At 37.3% G+C, this 19,145-nt stretch overlaps 1 protein-coding gene across 1 annotated transcript; it reads right to left on the bottom strand.

Moving 5' to 3' along the window:
- Positions 1–5,407: 5,407 nt before the first annotated feature.
- Positions 5,408–19,143, bottom strand: TRIP13 (thyroid hormone receptor interactor 13). The gene is made up of 14 exons (XM_063323944.1): positions 19,060–19,143; positions 18,555–18,657; positions 16,815–16,980; positions 16,396–16,525; positions 15,068–15,123; positions 13,602–13,692; positions 12,077–12,149; positions 10,974–11,037; positions 10,694–10,780; positions 9,803–9,909; positions 8,608–8,761; positions 8,311–8,423; positions 7,032–7,101; positions 5,408–6,447 (listed from the first exon to the last, which is right to left on the bottom strand). The coding sequence occupies exons 2-14, from the start codon at positions 18,644–18,646 to the stop codon at positions 6,352–6,354; spliced, it is 1,299 nt and encodes a 432-aa protein (XP_063180014.1). The 5' UTR covers positions 18,647–18,657; positions 19,060–19,143; the 3' UTR covers positions 5,408–6,351.
- Positions 19,144–19,145: the final 2 nt, after the last annotated feature.

The raw sequence follows: 19,145 nt of genomic DNA, 5'->3' as shown, positions 1-19,145 counted from the left end.
CCATTCCTAGAAGATTACGAAGTGCAGTAAGACGACAGCCCTATTTAATAATTAATGATTACCTCAGATGGATAGCAGCAAAAATCTGCTCTAGCAGCAAAAATCCTTAAAGACATTTCCATGGCAGCTCTTTGCTTCTTCTTCCGCAGAGTTCTGCAAGTAGTGCACCAGCATAAATGAGGAGATAACAAACTGCTGCAAGAAATAGGAATGGTCAGCTGGGGATGGAAATTTAAAGCATGTTTGCAATCAGAGAATATGCAGCATCATGCTATTGCTTGAGATTACATAAAATTGAATTCCAGAGCAAATTACTGTACAAATAGTTCTACAGTTCTGATAACTACAGCTTATTTCTATACCGTAACAAAAGAAATCTGGGGGAAAGGAAAGTTGCTTGGAAAACAGCATGCTCCCTAGTCTACTTTGCTGCATATTGCTGAGTACGTTTTGCTCTAGCCTTGAAAAAAAGATAGTGCAGAAGATGGCAATAGTCAAATAGGAAACAAAGAAAAAGTCAGAAGAAAAATCAAATGTTATTTAAAAAGAATGCAAAAAAAAAATGTTTTCCTACACAAATTTAAGAAATTATAATATAGGGTAACTGGAATGCCTACTTTTAAATGAGAATATTGGTAAATAGTCATGTCAAGAACAAAGGAAAAAAATCAGTGGGAGGATGTAACATCAGAACAAAGTATGCCGGAAAGGCTACTCAAGGAACCCGTAAGAGAAGAAACAACTCTTAACTCGATATTAAAAAGTATACATGATCTGATTCAAAAATTTACCATGTAAGTTTCCATCTCAACCTGTGACACAGACTGTGACATGACTATGACATGAACTGTGACATAACTGAGACAGGAGCTTATATTGGGCAGCACTTTGCAAACGGCAGTTCTTGTCAAACAGCGGCAAACAGCAGCTCTTTGTGAAGGGCAGCCTTGTGCACGCTGCATCTCTCCACAAATGCCAGGAAACAGCAGCTCTTTGTGAACAGCTGTTCATGAATGGCAGCTCTTCAGCAGAAAAAAGACTTGCATCAGGGGCGTGGGGATGTGCGTGTGATTTGTTTTGTTTTCTGGCTACTAGCAACTCATCCATGCATGATATAAATGCCTTCAAGGTATAAAACAGCAAAAAAAAAAAAAGGTTAAGGAGTGTGCTGGAATAATCTACCTTCACTTTGCGTCACGCTCACCACCGTTCTGTGGGGTTTTTTGTTGTTTATGGGCTGAACTTTGAGATTACCCTCTGGAATTTTAGGCCATTTAGAAAATTCTGAGTTTTGAATTTGATCCCTTTTCAGACATTATTGTTTTCTTGTTTTCAAGCCTTTCATTATAAATTCAACTCCTTTAAACTACTTGGCTACTTTGAGGCCAGCAGCAAGAAAAAAGACACCCTCTCCTATGGCACAGAGGTCCCTGCCTGAATCATGCCATTGTTCATAAGCACGGTAGGTCAAACCAGCAACTGGTTATAAGGAAACGTGCTTTACCCAACCTCTACTTACTACGTTAGTGCCTCAAGAATCCATGCAGACTGAAAGAGGAAGAAAACAGATTGCATCCTGCTTTTCGGTTTAAGGTGATCTGCAGCAATGTAAAGGGTAAAAGGTGTTTTACTATGACTAGGAGCATTGTAGTTTGGGCTTTCCACTGGAAACGCTTTTTCCCCTACCAACTCGTACAGAGATGGTAAAACAGTGGAAACTTATTCTTCTCAGAAAGTTTGTCTCGGGAGCAGCAGAGAGGAGATGCTGTATGGCAGCCTGACTAGTAAAACACAATGCGGGGCAGTAACAATCACTGCTACAAATTCTGCAGAGAAATCATATCACTGAATACCCTAATTCCTGTCTTTCTGTGGAAGTGGACAAAAGTTGAACACTGTTCCTTGAATGACATAGTAAACACGTGAAATACAGGCAAATACTGACTATTATATCCTTTGAACACACTTCAGGAGGACAGATGAATTTAAAATCACAGCTAGGAAAATTGGGGTGACTAAAATATAAGCAACTTGTCCATAAATGCCTTCAGAGGATGTAAGAGCAAAGATGCAAGTAGCAAATTTCTTTACGTGGCACAGAAAAAATGATAAAAACAAAAGGAAGGATTATAACTTAAATGCAATTTTCATTAAGTAGACAATTATTCCAATCAAAGTATATATTTTGTACTTACTAATGTACAGAACACCACAGTTTTATATACAATGCTTTTATTTACTCAAGTCTACCCAGAAGACTTCGATGGACCTTCAATCATTGTTCCAATAAAGGCTCATTATATATGAAATATAACTTCATCTGGCTTGAAGTTGAGCAAGGAAATGCTTCTTTAGTTAACTTGTTTAATGCTCTTAATTATCTTTCATTTAAATTCAGGGACGATACTTAGAGAATTCAGTGTACCATCAAATTTGTAGAGAAAGCTATTTTGTCTCAGACCCAGCAGTTTTGACTTACAGCCCCAGATGCCTGATTTAAAATGCGTGCATCTGCATCCTCATTCTTTATCAAATAGCCTGACACTAATTTTTTAGCAGACCACATCAACTTTATTCTCTTCAGCTCTTATGAACACATATATAACAGATAAATACATTAATTAAACACGAATCCTCTATTGATTTCTAGAAACGTGCCTTAAAATAATCAAATTGTTCTCAGTGTCTGGCCTTGGCTCTTTTACCCCGGGTTCTCATCCCTTTCTAAACTGAAAAATTTTGAAGTGCAACACCACGCTGGAAGTGAGCCATGAAAGTAGGATCATTTGACACGAACTGTTTATTTCCACAGGTCCAAAGTTTTAGACAGTTATTTAACCTTCAAGATTCATTTTAGAAAAATCACGGTCTTCGCATAATTTCCAGGGGATAAATTGGGTAATAAAAGCCTTCCCTCTTCAACCTCCTCTCCCACAGTTTTGAAAATCATGTCACAGAATCTGGATCATAGATGAAAACTTTCAGCTGCTTGGAAAAATGTTAGTCACAGAAGTATCTCATAAAATAAGCAGTGCTCAGCTTGGCAAAGGGTCTAAGTTTGCTTTTTGCAAGCAAGAAAAAAAAAGATTTTACTTTACTATTTCAAGATTATTTAACTGTTACAAAATCCCACATTCTATGCACTTTAATGTGCTACGCTGGAAGTCTTTACCTTCAGAAGGCTCAAAATATCACCACCTACGCTTATACTGACCTAGATCCCATGTGTTTTTCTAAACCCACCACCCAGTGGATGGGATGGTTAAACTACGGTACAAAATAACTTCTGTCATAGCATGGAAAACTCACTGTTTTTCATCTTTGGATCAAATTCTGCAACAGCTTCTTTTATTTGGCAAAACATTTTCTATCCCAGAATCTCTCTTTCTGTAAGGCTAAGCAGCGAAATTCTACGGTGTTACATTATGTTACACCTAACCTTACATTTAGAAGAGGCATTTTTACTGCAGCAAAGTAAATCTTTCTCATTAGGGCTTTTCAAACTTTCAGTCAGCATTCCCATTCTCACGACTTCCTAAAACTCAAGGATTCATGCTTGCCATCTAGCGGCTTTGAACAGAATTAGAAATCTGTTAACAACAACATAGATTATTTTTTTTTTTTGTGATAAAAGATGGTTGTTTTAATTTATGGTTATGTTTGAAAATCAAAAAATTGTTCTGGAGCTGTACCTGGAAAAGAGGACTATTCCCTCAATATAACCATTAACTGAACACAGAAAGAAAACAGAGGATTAATGCGTGGGCACTGTGTCTCCTGTGAAAAGAACAGCCACGGTTACTGCTTTTGAGCATGCAATAGATTTGCACCAACTGGGGGAGAAGGTCTAGAACCTCTTAAGCACCCTCTTTCCGCCAAATGGCTTAATCCCTAGGATGCTCCATATTTTATGTTGTCTAGTTTCATTTATTTTGTAACTCCTGCGTATAGAGGAATGTATCGTCAACAAAAGGAGCAGAAAATATTTCCCTCAAAAGCAAATACAACATGTTTCAAGGCGATTCTCTTCAAAGATACGGATGCAAAGTCTTCAGAATTTAAAATCGTGTTGAACTAAAATTCTCAAGAGAAAAAAAATCTAAAATGTCCATTTTCTGCAGGGAACGTAGGGCACTACTTTCCCCACAACTGGAAACCAGGGAGAAATAAGCCTCCCTCTTTGTGCAAGTCTTCTTTCTGGAATTGCCACCTAAAATAAATCATTCATCAGAACTAGTTAACTAGGATTTTAATAAAAGATTAACCTACTGCAAGCCACAGCACAAATCCATGTACTACCAAAACTGCACATACTAAAAATGGCCTCTAAATTCTGCTCAACTCTCAGAATACTAGCATGTCCTAGCTTGAGTAGAAATACTCAGTGCATCTATGAAATGCTAAGAAAAAGGTAAAATACATGGCTGGGGAAAACGACATCATCTCAGATCAAGGAATGAGGAGGGGAGGAGGAGCAAACTGCAGAAACAGCTGGTCTTCACAGTGTTTATAGCCTTGATGCAATCAATGAGTCTACAGAAAGACCAAACAAGCAGTGCTAGTAAGGTCTGCTTTTGAAGCAGAGAAAATGTATATCTCCTCAATGACACATACACACGAACTGGAGATTTGTAGAGCCTCTACAGTTCTTAAGGAATCTCAAAGCCAGACTAGAAGGCAATTCCATGCTTTTGCATTACCATGGAAGTATCTATTACATGGATCACCCAGACAGACACACGTAATAATATACACCTGTATTGAACGAATCCTTATTCTCAGTCTCTAAATCTCTTTACTTTAAAAGCCACAAATCCACTATGGACTAGGGTCTGCATAACATTTTTCTTTACAGTAGTCTTTCTATACCTGGCTTTGATGGAAGTTTCTTGCATTTACCAATATTTCCAAAACAATGATCGTGGGGAAAAAGAGAGTACACAATTGCAAATGACTGAATGTTGTACAATCTTCTCACTTCTGTTCCCACCCCGCTCAACTCCCCTTCTTTTTTGGGGATAGGGAATAATATTTACTAAGTTATTTTCAGAAGTAATATAATGAATAGACACTTAGACAGGCTTAATAAAAAGGCTCTCTCTACATAAGTATAGATACCAAAATAAACATTTACTAGCAATTGACAAGTTATGTGCAGTTTTTTAATGCACAGTTTATAGTATTCATCAATAAAAATAGCTTATGACAAAATCTTTCATCTCATGCATGTATAGTATAACATTGATTTAAAAGATACAAATTAGGAAGGAAAAAAATGCACTATCATTAAAGTATTTCCAATACCAACAGCTAGGAGGCATTCTTTAACTGGGTATCATCAACTTAAATCTCACTATTTTATCTTCATTTAAGAAAAAATAAACTTCTAATTTGGAAACTCCCCTTACATTTCATTCTTTCAGGTGACTGCAGATAAAATACTTCTAAATACAAAAGAAAAAACAAGAGGTGATGATTTTGTAACCTATATCATATAGGATATGTATTTACCATATAAAAGTTGACTCTGTTCCTTTAGGAACTGGATGCATACATTTCCTGGCTTTTGCACTACAAAATATTTTTCTCCACAGATGATTTGTAACTTTTATGTCATGTTTATAAAACAAATCAAAACCAAACTTCATGCATTTTAAAGAACCTTTCTTAAGCAGTGTAAGAACCTTTCTTACACAGTGTAAGTTTTCAGTGAGAAAACATGGTCCACTCAGGTTGACGTTCCTTGCAACAACACAAAAGCACAGTATTACAAAATACAATTAAGTGATCTCTTGATTTTAAACTTTTGAATCTGCTGTAATTAAAAAGTAATACTTGATATTAAATGTCAAGCTAAAGAGATGTCAGTATAAAAGGTCTGGGCCGTCATTGAGCACTTTGAATCCTTCCCAGTTTCATGCTTGTTGTTTCAGCAGCAATAACAGTGCATTTAGGACAGAAGTATCAGATCCAAAGACTGAATTTCTAATGCTATTAAAAATATAAAAAAAATCCAAAGTATAAAAACTGATGCTTGGATAGAAAGTTAGTGATTAACAAACAAGGAATGGAAGACTGCCCACTTCTAATAACTGCAAAAGATGAAAACCGACTTTCAGCAAGAATTTTTTAGAATTCTCTTCTTGGCATTTGAAATAACGCTTTTGAAAAATATGCTGTAAAATTTCTTAATTGTTTATTAATGAATATTTCAAAAAGCTGTATTAGGCATTCCATTTTTTTTAAGGTGTTGACAATTCATTTTACAGATGCATAGAAGTTCCACAGTTTGTATGAAAAATACGTACTTTGCAGAGTTAACAATACAGACAACTATAAATCAGAAGAGTATCACACGCTGTCTGCGAGTTTCTTTCTTTCTTCGAATTGTTTATCTACTGCAAGTGAAAGAGCCTGAAGAAACGTTGTCATTGTAACACTGGGGGACTGAAAATAAGAGAACATTTTGTTAGACACACTAGAGCAACAAGCATGCATAATATTTTACATGCTGATCACAGTATTTAAAAGAGAACTATTTGACTTCCATATTACAGATTTTTCAAAATGCTACAAAACATAAAAATACAGGTTTCTTTTAAAACAGCTAGCATAGTAAAGTCAAAGTCAAGCTCTGTAAAATCAATCACTATTACTGTGGACTTGCTTCAAAAAAGGTTTTTAAGAAATTAGTATTATTTATAAAGTGGCAGAGTTTTCTTTCAGCAAGAAATTATTAGAGAACCAGTATCTATCAATATCTGCCATAACATTTAATTAAAAGTACAATGCTATTGGACAGGTCAATTCCACACCTCTTCTTCAATCTCGTTTTATTATGGGCATTTTATTATGGGCAGCACAAAATTGTTTCAGTCTACAAAGCTGCAGAAACAGTGTAATTTAGCTTAAAAGCGGGGTTTAGGCCCAATCTTTTACTTCTGGCAGTTTCCAAATGTCTTCCCACCTCTCTCAAAACCAACCCAAAATACAATGACTAGAATACACTTAATTGAATATAATAAACTTACTTGAATATAAAGCGCATGTGCTAGGAAAGGAAGTTTTCTCAGGACCCGGCCACTAAGACCTTCACTTCTTCTATAGTAAAACAGAGACAAGTGCAGCTTAAATGCTAAATACCTGCTCTTAAAAGAAGATCTTTAATTTTTCTGTGTTTCTCCCCTAAGTTGCTCTAAAAAACCTCAAACCACAATTCAGCAGGTCACTTGCAGCACTTTTAGCAGAAGCAGGAAGCAAACAGCCGACTTCAGCCTGTTTGAGGCTATACAGTACAGAAAAGCAAGCAAGGGTACAGAAAGAGCATAGTCACGTTTGTCTGCTGAAGCTTACATCATGCTCTTCACATCACTGTGCCATATCTCATAAATTCGGGGGAATGTCTACATGGAAAGGGTATGGTACAGACAGAACCTTCCATCCACACTTGGAAGGAATTGAAAAATTTGTTTTCAAGGCTGGACCTCACGGCTACTGCTTATCTCCTTCCCACTATTTACTCACAGCTTCTTTTACTTTGCCTGCTTCGTATGTTTCTATGTCCTTCAAGCACCACTCTGTGTATGTAGAACCCAAACCTCAATGCCTGGAAAAACTTACTTCTTTTTTTTCCACTCCTTACTGGTTAAGACTGCATACTTAGGAACAGACGGAAAACACACTTTCATGACTTAATGAATGTTATTTTATTTTGTTCCATAGGGTCCAGCACTTTGGAAAAAAAACATTGCTTGATATTGTGAATATCATTTTTATTGTTTCAGGATTGTTATGCTGTCATGAAAGACTATTTGTTCTTCTAGCATACTCAGCAAAACATAACACTCTCCATTTACACTTCACTCCTTTCCCCTTTGCTTCTGTCCACTTATATCTTGATGCTAAAACTGACTTAGTCAATTGCAAGGCATTCCAAGACACTCTCTTAGCAGGAACTAAGGCCAATGCTATTTCTGCTAAACTCCATTACAATTCACAATATCCACTGAAACCTAAGGCATCTTGCTTATCCAGACAGCAATTTGTCAAGAGGACTTCAAAGGGCAGAGCAGAAACCAGAAGCAGTACTAAGCCAAGCCAGATCTGAGACTAAGAAATGCTGGCAAATCCTGATTGCTTCCACCTTTTGTCCCCTGAAAGGTTTTGCATGAACCTTAACAGAAAATAAGTGAGAGTTTCAGAACTCTAGCTATTATGAAATTCAATTAATCACTTCACAACTCATTATATATATACACATACAAACATAGATACATACATATATATAAAGGTATAATTTCAGAATCTTACCTTGAGATTTCTTTTAGTACAAGGCTTAACCGTGACACGTTATTTTCTACGAAGCCTATCATCTCTAGCTCTCTGAGTGTTAGGAGCTGCTGTCGAGGATATATGATTTGACACTAGAAAGAAGAGTTATACACTGTTGTGTGAAAAACTCAGAGACGTTCAAAATTAAACTCTACAGTAAGAGTGGAAATACAGAGAAGGAATGAAAATGGTGTATTTTTGTTATTTAGGAAGTATGACTGAAATGTCAAATTTATTAAAATATGACATTTTACAGTCTTGCTTTCAAAATATTACCTTCATCAGTTCTTCCAAGCAAGAAAGATATATTCTAAATATTGCCGCAGTGGATGGAGGTCCAATGTATTGCTTTATGTCAGCCCTGTCTACAAAGGCCATGTCAATTTTCTCCGTAATATTTGAGGTAGTCAGGATAACTACATTTGGATACCTTCAAGATAAAAGCATATTTTTAGGTCACATGTACAAGAATTATCTCCTTTTGCAACTGGCAAATTGATACCTTCCTTCTTATGACTTAAGCCATTTCATGCAATAAGCAGACACATCACTCTTGTCAGGCAGCAATTATATTAAATGATCTGAAGCTCTTGGCCAGTTATCACCGATCTATTTCAATGCATAGACTCTTTCTTTCAGCTGTTTTGCAAGTGTCTGTAGTTTCTCCAACCCTGTTTTAGAAGTGATGTACATTAACAACCTAGAGCCTACTGGTATAGTTTCTGCCACACACACACAAAAAAAAGATTATGAAAAGACGACTTGTAAATTTGAACCTTTAATCTACATGTTTTCCATTTCAATTCAGTGAAAGTATGTGACACATTCTAACTGCAGATGATATTAAAGTGAGCTTAAAAGAGAAATAACATCTCCTTGCTCTAAGAAATACTGAAAGAACATTCTCAACCAGAGCTATTTTTAGACGAAGCCTGTGAATTTTCACGTATGAATAAGTCACTCACCATTAGTTAGCCGCAAGACAGGGCCAAATTCTAGGGCACCTTTCTTTCTGTGAACAGAGCCAAGTATGCCCCAAAATGGGAGGGAAGTGGCAGGAATAAAACAAGACACAGTACACTGCACTAAATCTAGCACACAAAGCAGACCAAGCATCATTAACAATTGCTTCTTAGCCATGTGTCGTGCAAGTCTGCTTTAGATTGACATCCAGAAGCTGTAAATAGTGAATGAGTGCTTCATTGATCTTATTCTTGTCTCTCCAAAGCAGATATCATGACCAACTGTCCTGCCTCTCTCCCTAGCTTTAAAGGAAGTATACCACCTGTAGATTTGATTGTTCACTCAGTTACATGCAAAATATTCTGTCGGATTACTCCTATTTCTTTTCACAATTAGCACCATTAACAAAGAATAGTTCACTAACCAATTTGGTTTAGTAGGAATTAAGATTTAGCAGGAATCCTGAAATTGTCAGTTACCTTTTGCTGTTGCAAGAATATGAGTTTACCTTTTAATCTGATCTATTTGTGTCAGTACAGCATTCACCACACGAATAGCATCTGAAGGCTCTGTGCCTGCCTTGAAGGCACTGCGGGCTGCCGTGAGGCTTTCTACCTACAAAAAAACAAACAAACAAGAAAAAATACCAGCGATCATAAAAAAAGACACATAAAAGATTGCACATTTGGAGTGCTGGCAGTAAGCAAATAACCCAGACAATGCACCTTCAGATCCTTGTGTCTGGTATCTAAAGATTCATCTTCAAAATCTTTTGTTAAGTAGGAATTTATAGGGAGAGCGAAAGAAATGTCATGGAGGCAAAGTGTAGTGAGTAAAATTCTGGTTTAGAAACGAAGGCTGGTTTTCATTTTAATTAAATTACAGGATGAGGGGACATACACACAACAGAATAATGAATACATTGACTTTAGAATGAGCTTCCCCATAGGAACTCCAATATAACAAAGCTAATAAGGTACATACTTACTAAGTTGCTTATGTATGCAAGTCTGAAGAGAATCTAGACAATGAAACCAACTGTAATAATGCTTTTTAGAGCTTTCCAACACAGTAAGAGCACAACTAATACAAATCTAGGCTACTTTGAAGTTTAAAACAATACTCCATCTCCACACAGCACCAAGGGAATTTCCACCAAGAAAGGTTTTGCTTCATTTTCAGCTGGAATTTGCCTGCTAAATCATTCTGTGTTCCTCCCAAACGTTTCAAGACTGCAGTAGTCAAGATTAAAATTCACTCTTCTGCACAAAGTTATGTAACTTACAAAAAAGCATAAAGATGCTTTTATTGTTCTTTACAAATAAGCATTATCACAGTTCCCTCCCATCAATTTACTTTCTGCTAAATTTTATGTACCTCAACACCATTAGAATCATACCTCATCGATCAGTACGAATACAAGAGCATCTTTGTCATCAATTAATTCTTGAATCTTCTGGAACATCTTGGTTACAAGCTTGCCACTCTATAAAGAGACCATATGCTTATGTTTAACTATTTTCCTTATCACACAACTTTCCAAGCCTTACCATATTTAAAGATGGAAATTTATTCTGAGTAATCTTTGGAGCACACAGTTATTTTATGAAACAAGCTCAACAGAAAGACTGTAATTTCTAAAACACAAAGTCTACTTAATTAGCTACATCAATACATACCTCAGAAAACCATTTAGAGAAAAGGCTATGGCTGTTTATCTCAATTAACTGTCCATATCTATACCTAAAGTATGAAGGGAAAAACAAGTATCAACTCTACTGTAAATAAAAGTCAGTAATATCATTAACTTCTGTAAGTCTCACTCCCTTCACCTCAACCCTGTAATTCTGTGAATTAGTATAATTAGTATTTTAAATTACTTACTTTTAAAAACATAATACCTGTTTTTAGTTTGTCATTTCCAGAAATGTGTCTCACTAGAATTCTTTATATTAAATTGCTATCAAAATTCCTTCCTTAGAGCAGGTGGTATTTAAATATAGTTTAAGTAACAGTTACAATGCTAATGGCCTCTTTCTTCTGTTCTTGTAAGATTTAGTCAAGTATATAAAGAACACATATAAAAGCATGAAGCTTATTTCCTTAGCTCTGCATGCATATCCTTAGGACAAAACATCTCAACCACACTTTATATCGCCCATGTTTATCATAAATTCAGCTTCAGCTAGAGTCAGATCACTCCAGTTATTACAGTTTATGTCACATCTAGTACTTTATATAACATTTATTTTTTATATAAGTTTGTTAAGTTGCTATGAAGTTTAAGGCTAACCCTTATTACTTGTCTAATATACAGACAGATCTCTGTAGACTGTGGCATTCAGACCATCCAAGTAAAAAACAAACTGGTTACAAAATCACTACCTATTAAAAACAGGTTTTCTTGACCATGAAGATACAAACAACAGCTTGACCATGAAGATACAAACAACAGGCTCATTACTCTATGATCCTTTTCCCTTTAATATTCCTTGATGTGCAATATGAGCACAAGCAAATGACGATATCACCACTGGAATTTGGTTTACGTACCTGGGCACAAATAATTACACATTTTAAAAGGCACTAAAATATCCTAACCGGTGTCTCTATCAGATCAGCTTTACTGTTAGGTAAAGGTAGCCAGGTGCACTATAAAAGAACTATGAACATTAGCACTTGGCACCAGTTACTTGAAATCAAATATTAAATATCTTTGTGCTACTGAAAAAGAACAATTAACAATAGTAAACTAAAGTGAAAAATTTCCAAAAACGATCACCTGTATGACAGTCGAATTGTCAGTTTCTGAGCCAATGCTTTACAGAGAGAGGTTTTACCAGTTCCAGGAGGGCCTAGTTTGAAATCAAAGCCATACATTATACAAAATCTGCATCAGATTGTTAATTACATGTAACACCTTTTTAACTACCGTATTTCATTACAACACTAATTGTAGAATAAAGCCACAGCAAACAATGATTGTATTTTGAGACTACAGTCCTACAGCTGAAAATTATATAAATTCGAGCTCAATTATTAGTATAGGTAGCGTAATAGTTTGTGTGCAGACACCATAAAGTTAAAATATTCAACAGCCACAGAAGCAAAGTGTATCACCCTAGCCGGGCTTATGCTTATTAGCAGTCTCAAAAATCAGTGCTATGCCTAAACTTATGTCTTCCGGAAATATACTCTTCTAACATGCAAAACAGAAACACATGACGCCCAGTTTGATCAGCTGTCCACTTTCCCAGAAGTCTCTGTCCTGGGGCAACCCAGAGCATCTTAGGAAGTAAGCTCTGGGACAAACCTTCTGGACCTGGCTTGACGCTTTATGGAAGAGCCACACAAACTTTCTCCAAACAGACAGGTACAAGCATAGTTAAACAGAATATGAATGTATGGAAGTTGATGTGTGGGTGCTAAACAAACTAATAACATCAATCAGATGACAGTGCTTCCATTCAAAGCCAGTACTGCCATTATAGCGTAAATGTATTTTGCACTACAACAGTTGTATATTTCCCAGTATTAACTTCTTTGTGATGACAATAATGAGCTCATTTCTAAAATTAAATATATCTATCATAGATATATTGTTAACAGTCTGAAATAGTTTTCCAAGCAACATCCTGCAGCTTCTAAACTGATAAATAGTTATAACTTAAGCATAATCAAGACTCACAACAAACATTTCCACTATGACCTTATACTTTTGAATACCAGTCTTGATGACAAAATTGTAATTAATCAATAGCAAGCTGCATTTTGCAAGAAAATAGATGGAGTTGATACTTATCTCGTTTATGGTATAACCTCCAGTCAGCTATGACTGAATATTATGGCTTCACTGAAATAGTAATAACTAAATTAGCAAGAGTACTGCCTTCATAGTTGGCAACAGAACACACAGCATTAATAACACAACACATAGATTGATTTCCCAGTTTCCTCTAAAGTTTTTATAAAGCGATAACTAAACAATTTTTTTAATACTGCAATTGAACTATAACTAATATATGGCTCCTAACATCCTCAGTATCTGCATTATTTTTGCACTTTATAAAAAAAACACAACCACTTAAAAAATGAAAATTTAAAAAACAACTACTGTCACTGCATTATAAGTTTCATTGATTTGATTCTGACATTACATTTCATCTAAATTTGTATTATAGAGAGAATACTTCTCTCTGGTGCTTTTGGATCATCTAATTTCACTACGCAGAAGTGCAATAGAAGTTTTTTCAGAAAGAAAGTATAAACAGATGAACAATGAATTACTTAAGACAGATATTTTTTACCATGCAGCAAAACAACTCTGTTCCACGATATCAGGTTGCTGTCAACATTTTTGTCAGAAAATAGTAATGTTGTCGTCACATAATCAAGTAACTAATTGAAGAGGAGAAAGAGAGACATACAAATTAGAGTCATATCAGCAAATACAATTACAAATACAATACCACTTCTTTCTACCAACATACATGTACAGACAACAGTTCTATAAGCTCTGGCAGTTATGTCATTGCAACTTTTGATGAATGCACAGAATCTTCAAACTAGAAAATGACCCCATGGAACTGTTTTGTTTCTTCTGACTGTCATTTAAATTAAATGTCATTAAATGTCAGCAGTCAAATGGGAGAGCGCAGCCTAGTCAAATCATTCAATGTGCATTTGTATGAACAGTAACAGTGCTGGCTGACATTACTGCAAAGACAATGAATTGTCTAGCTGCTGCCAGAAACAGAGTTAAAACTCCCTTCCCTTCCACCTAGCCTGCACCCACTTCTGTTACGTGACCATGAGCTATGGCCACAGTGGACCAAAACCAGGTGGAAATTAGCCCATTACACATTAAGTTCAACACTTTTAGTGATTTAGTTTCCTCAGTTAGTTTACTGCAAGGTAACAGGAGTGCCAGTAGAAGGGAAGCACTGCAAATACAGCTGATAGCAACACACTTCTCTTTTAGCCATAGCAAGCCACCAAAGTTGCCTTATCTTTAAAAAACCCCCACACCAAAGACACAACAGATCTTTTGGGACCTTCACAATGGAGAAATAGATAATTGGTTTCAAAGAACGCTATGTACATTTTTTCTAAGCCTCTTTGAAGTTATTTTTTCTACCAATTTTCTTCCCCCCTTCTAGAAAAACATGCAATTAATGAGCCTTAAAACAATGTGTAGTATTTTAATAAAGTGAATTTCTACTCTATTCTACAGAAAATTAATTGTTTTCTTCACGGAGGCTGATGAATATATCTGAAGTGAAAACCTTCTGAGAAGTTTTAAGTTGTTACCAAAACACCTCCAGCTGTTAAATTTATGATTTCTGTAAAATAAGCCAACGCATATGAAGAAATTCTTTAATTTGTGGGATGAGCATCACTGAATCCAGTTTCACAAGGAAGCTAAGATTTTTTGCAAAGCTGACTTCACAGTAGCACATATTGATGTATGTCTGAGATAAGATGTTTAATGTCAAAAAGTCAGCTCTGCCTTCTTTTGTTAAGTGTACATCAGAGAAGTATGGAACTATCAAAATTACATAGAGATTTTAATAAGAATATACAGCTTTGCGACATGGATAAGACTATCCTACCCTTCAAAATATTTAAGTGTAATAAGTAGACATCAGAATTCTTTCTTGAGCAGGTGACTTTCAAGTAACTTCTCCATGGGATGCAGCAAAGTTCAAACAGGCTACATTTCAACTCTTACTTCTCTTCGAGCAATTTTAATTGTTATGCGTTTTCAACTTACGTGTGATTTTACTTCAGTGTCATATACAAGACTTTCCCAAAGGCCATGGAATTCAGCTGCAAAAGCAATATATTATATACCTGCTTAGGATAAATCAATCTAGGAACTTGTAATCTACCATTACAGCACAAAGCAGTTTTCAAATTATTCTCAACAAAAATTAATGATTAAGAACATATTTATGAGAGCAATTAAAATATATAGAAAGAAACATATGTATTATTTTTCTCAAAATGCAAACACTACTTTCTAACAGACAAATTCAGCAGTTTCACAACTTCTGTTTCCTCCAATAATTGTGAGGAGAAATTAATTTTCTCAATATCTTAACATGAAAGGAAAAATACCATTCTTTTCCATTTCTGTAGGAGATGAACCTACATTTCCCCAAGATAAAGAGCTATGAAAAGTCGGGGTGGAAGGAGGGTCCTAAGCCAAATTTTATCATTCACCTTTTTTTTTTTTTTTTAACATCAACATGTAGAGAATGAAAAACAGCAAGTAGCTCAATAATGCGTAAAAAAATAAAGTTGTAATTTGGGTATCAAGCATTTCTAGCAGTTAGTTTCTAGCAACAAAAAACAACTGAACAATTACAAACCACAATAATATGGGAATAATGTCAAAGTATCAGATTTAATTCTTCATGAAGAGAAATGTAATGGATAGCTAGGCTTTTCACAACACGGAAAGAGCAAGAAACGTCTCAGAATTGCTTTCTCTTTGAGCTTAAGCTTACACCTGTACTTCTCCTACCAGGTGCAGAATCCAACTTCTCCAAGCACAAGATAGTAACAGGGAGGCCACACTCTATTGCAGAGTGTATTCTTCTTTTCAGAAGATTTTTTTTCAGGACTCTAAATCTCTTTAGTTTGTTTCAAATATTATAAACAAATACAATACAAACTTAGTTTGTTTCAAAGGCAGCACTGTCTTGGGGGCTAGAAGCCAGCATTGGGCTCTGGAAAATGAATGTTTAAACTGATGAGTTTCTTGTGGCTCTCCAAATACACATTTGGAATGCAGCTTATAGGGTTAAAAATCTGCATGCTTCTGATTATGACTATACATTTTATTCCATAAGACCAGTTGCTTCGACCCATCCTCAAGTATTACAAAAATAAAGGATGTGTTGTGGAATCACCCGTAGTTCAGTCAAAACCATGAAGAAGAAAGCCCAAATATATTGGTTCCTTCGACAAAGGACAAAGTTAAACAATACATACAAATAATACCTTTAACAGGTAACCCTGTAAACGCTTTTAGCCTTTTCAAGGTTTTCTTTCATTGCAATTGCTCTAGACCTTTCAGAAATATCACGTAGGTACCTGCTGGTAGCACCCAGTGGTTAGCTGCAATGATATCCTCATTCTCTTCTTCCAGGTTTTCAGAGCTCGGTCCTTCTTCATTCAGATGAAAAATATGAAGAGAAAGACTGCTTTTGCTCAAGTCAATAGGCTAGAATGGACATAAAAAGACTTTTAATACATCACACTTCTCATTCAAATCTAATTATAACATAAGAAAGTTACCGTTCTGAGCTAGCATTCAGCTTTGAAGCCTACTACTTGTTTCAGACCTTAGTGTAGGCCCAAACCCCTTTTCCTGGTTATACCAGTCGGCCTAATAAAAGATGCTACATCATCTTATAGTCCTTGTCTTGCTTATGTCTGTAGTCTATCACTAGTCTACCTACAACTAGATCATATGCATATGAACACAACTGTACATTCTTGACCGTGAATACCTGTCTGTCTTTCAGTTTCAGCTCTGTGTCTACAATCGAAACGGACTGCACATTGCTGTTAAGGAAACCATCATCAAACTCTGTCCACTTGTAATCACCAAATACAACGTTATGTCTGTTCAACAGCTTTAAGACACTCATCCTGATATCTTCTTTCTTCGCCGTGCTAACAACAAAGAAACAGCATTATTTATGGCATTGACATTTACAAGGAACTAATATCAGAGTGCTTTATTTCATACACGAAGCCTATATGGAAAACAGCTTCCATCTCACAATCTCCCCAGCTCCCCCCCTAAAAAAACCAACAAAAAATCCTACAACAAACCACCCCAAAAAAACCACACACCTCCCCAAAAAAACCAAAACCCACTCAACCCCCGTAACATTCTACAGAAAAAACCCTATCAAATTCAGTTTGTTTGCAAAAGCAACAACTTTAATACTTGTTTTTTAATTTGTGTGTTAAAAGACACAAGCCAAATAATACTATTTGCTCTGTTTGCAGTCATATAGGGGACAGGGAATGACATAGCTAGACGATTTCAAGAATGGAAATCGCTTATGCAATCTGACTGCGTTTCACTAGGTGAAACAGAAAAAATCACAGCCAAGCTACTGGACTGATTTGGTCCACTTAGTTTGGAAGCTCTATTATGCTTTCATGCCTGAGGACAGCTGACGCCTCAGGATGGGGACACCTTATAAGGAGAATTCCAGTAAAAGACATAAAAACTACAGGAAAAGGAATATAATTTTAAGATTTCAGAAAGGCTTTAACTTAATTTTGCAATTTCAGTGATGCATTCCCAGTGTGAATTCCCAGTTCCTTAAGTCTGACAAAAAGAGAGCAGTGGATATTTTACATCTTGACTTTAGCAACCTTGGACGCACTCTCCCATAGCTTTTAGATAGCCAAACTGGTAAGGTAAGGACTGGATAAATGGGACAACAAGGCAGCTGGACCGTCCAGTTCAAATGGTTGTGATTTGTAGTACAAAGACTAAACAGAGCTGTCAGTAAGTCACGTAGGGAAAGGCGGGGTGACGCTGTCAATATTGGGACCAACAGTTTTTACATCTTCATTTACACCCTGGACAATGGGATAGAAAGCAACTGCAGCAAGTTTATGGATAATACCAAAGCAGGGAGAGCTGTCAGTATACTAGAAAGCAGGGCTGCTATTCAGAGAGACCTCCTGAAGGTCTGTTTCTCCATCTCCTGCCTAGACAACAGTACAGACCAGAGACCAACTGGATGAAAAGCAGCTTTGCAGAAAAGGACCCAGGGTTGCCTGGTTGGCAACCAAAAGGTCCCATTGCCAGGTTGGCAATGAGTCTGCAGTGTGCCTGCGCTACAAGTAAGGCCAATCTTATTTTAGGCTGTGCTAGTAAGAGTGCAAACATTAGGGAAAGCGATTCTTTCCATCTGCTGTCTGTTTGTGAGACCACATCTGGAGCACTGTGTACAGTTTCGGGCTCCACTGTACAAGAGACAATGATATCCTGGAGCAAGTCCAGAATACGGCCACCAACTCGATTATGAGACTGGATCACATGACACACAAGTAGAAGCTGAGAAATGGGTTTGTTCAACCTTAGGATGCGACACCTGTGTGGAAACTCAGGGGGGAGTACAGAGAAGGCAGAGCCGAGCGCCGTGCGCTTTTGTAGGTGCGTCGCACAAGGACAAAAGGCAACAGACACAAGTTGCAGCAAGTAAAGTTCTGATCAGAGAGACCTGCTTGATTTCTGATGAACTTCCACATGGATTTGCACGTTGTCACACACGTTTGGGAGCGCTTGCTTCAAGTCCACAGCGGCTTCATCCATCCTTCTCGCTCCTAGGGGGAAAGCAATACCAAGGAGATGGAAGCTTTCAGCGACCGTTAAGCGGCAACAGCACAACCAGTCCTTCCCGGCACGGGAGGCGCCGTGCCCCGTCCAAGTGCCCCCGGCGGGGACCGACACTTCCCTCCCTCCCTCCCTCGGGAGATGGCGACGCCAGCCACGGGACAGGCCGCGAGCGCAGTCCTCCCTACTGCGGGCCTCCACGGCGGGGACCGAAACACCTCACACCAGACACGGCCCCGAGAACGGCGCGCCGCGATCGGGAGACACGGGTCCGCCCGGGGAGCGGCGGGACCGGGCAGCTCCTCCACCCCCTCAGCACCCCGACTGCTGCGAGGGCTGCGCCTCCACCGCGCGGAGAGTGAGAGAGACCCGTCTCGAGCGCAGAAGAGAACCTGACGCGCTGGGACACCGCTGCCGCCTTTTTGAAAGAGGCGGGCTGGCGAGCGCAGGCCCGGCCCTCCCGCCCTGACCTGGATTT

The sequence above is a fragment of the Chroicocephalus ridibundus genome, chromosome 2, assembly GCF_963924245.1.
Source record: "Chroicocephalus ridibundus chromosome 2, bChrRid1.1, whole genome shotgun sequence".
Taxonomy (NCBI): domain Eukaryota; kingdom Metazoa; phylum Chordata; class Aves; order Charadriiformes; family Laridae; genus Chroicocephalus; species Chroicocephalus ridibundus.
Note: the sequence above shows the minus strand (reverse complement) of the source record. Positions and strands in the feature narration are given on the sequence as shown.

What these genes read in the sequence shown, in the direction of transcription:
- TRIP13 (XM_063323944.1), bottom strand. Translation starts at nt 18,646, where the DNA reads ATGGATGAAGCCGCTGTGGACTTGAAGCAAGCGCTCCCAAACGTGTGT. An exon ending in CAGAGTTGTTTTGCTGCATG is followed by an intron (nt 12,150 to 13,601) that starts GTAAAAAATATC and finishes ATTTCAAACTAG; the next exon opens with GCCCTCCTGGAACTGGTAAA. An exon ending in CAAATAGATCAGATTAAAAG is followed by an intron (nt 8,762 to 9,802) that starts GTAAACTCATAT and finishes TTTATCTTGAAG; the next exon opens with GTATCCAAATGTAGTTATCC.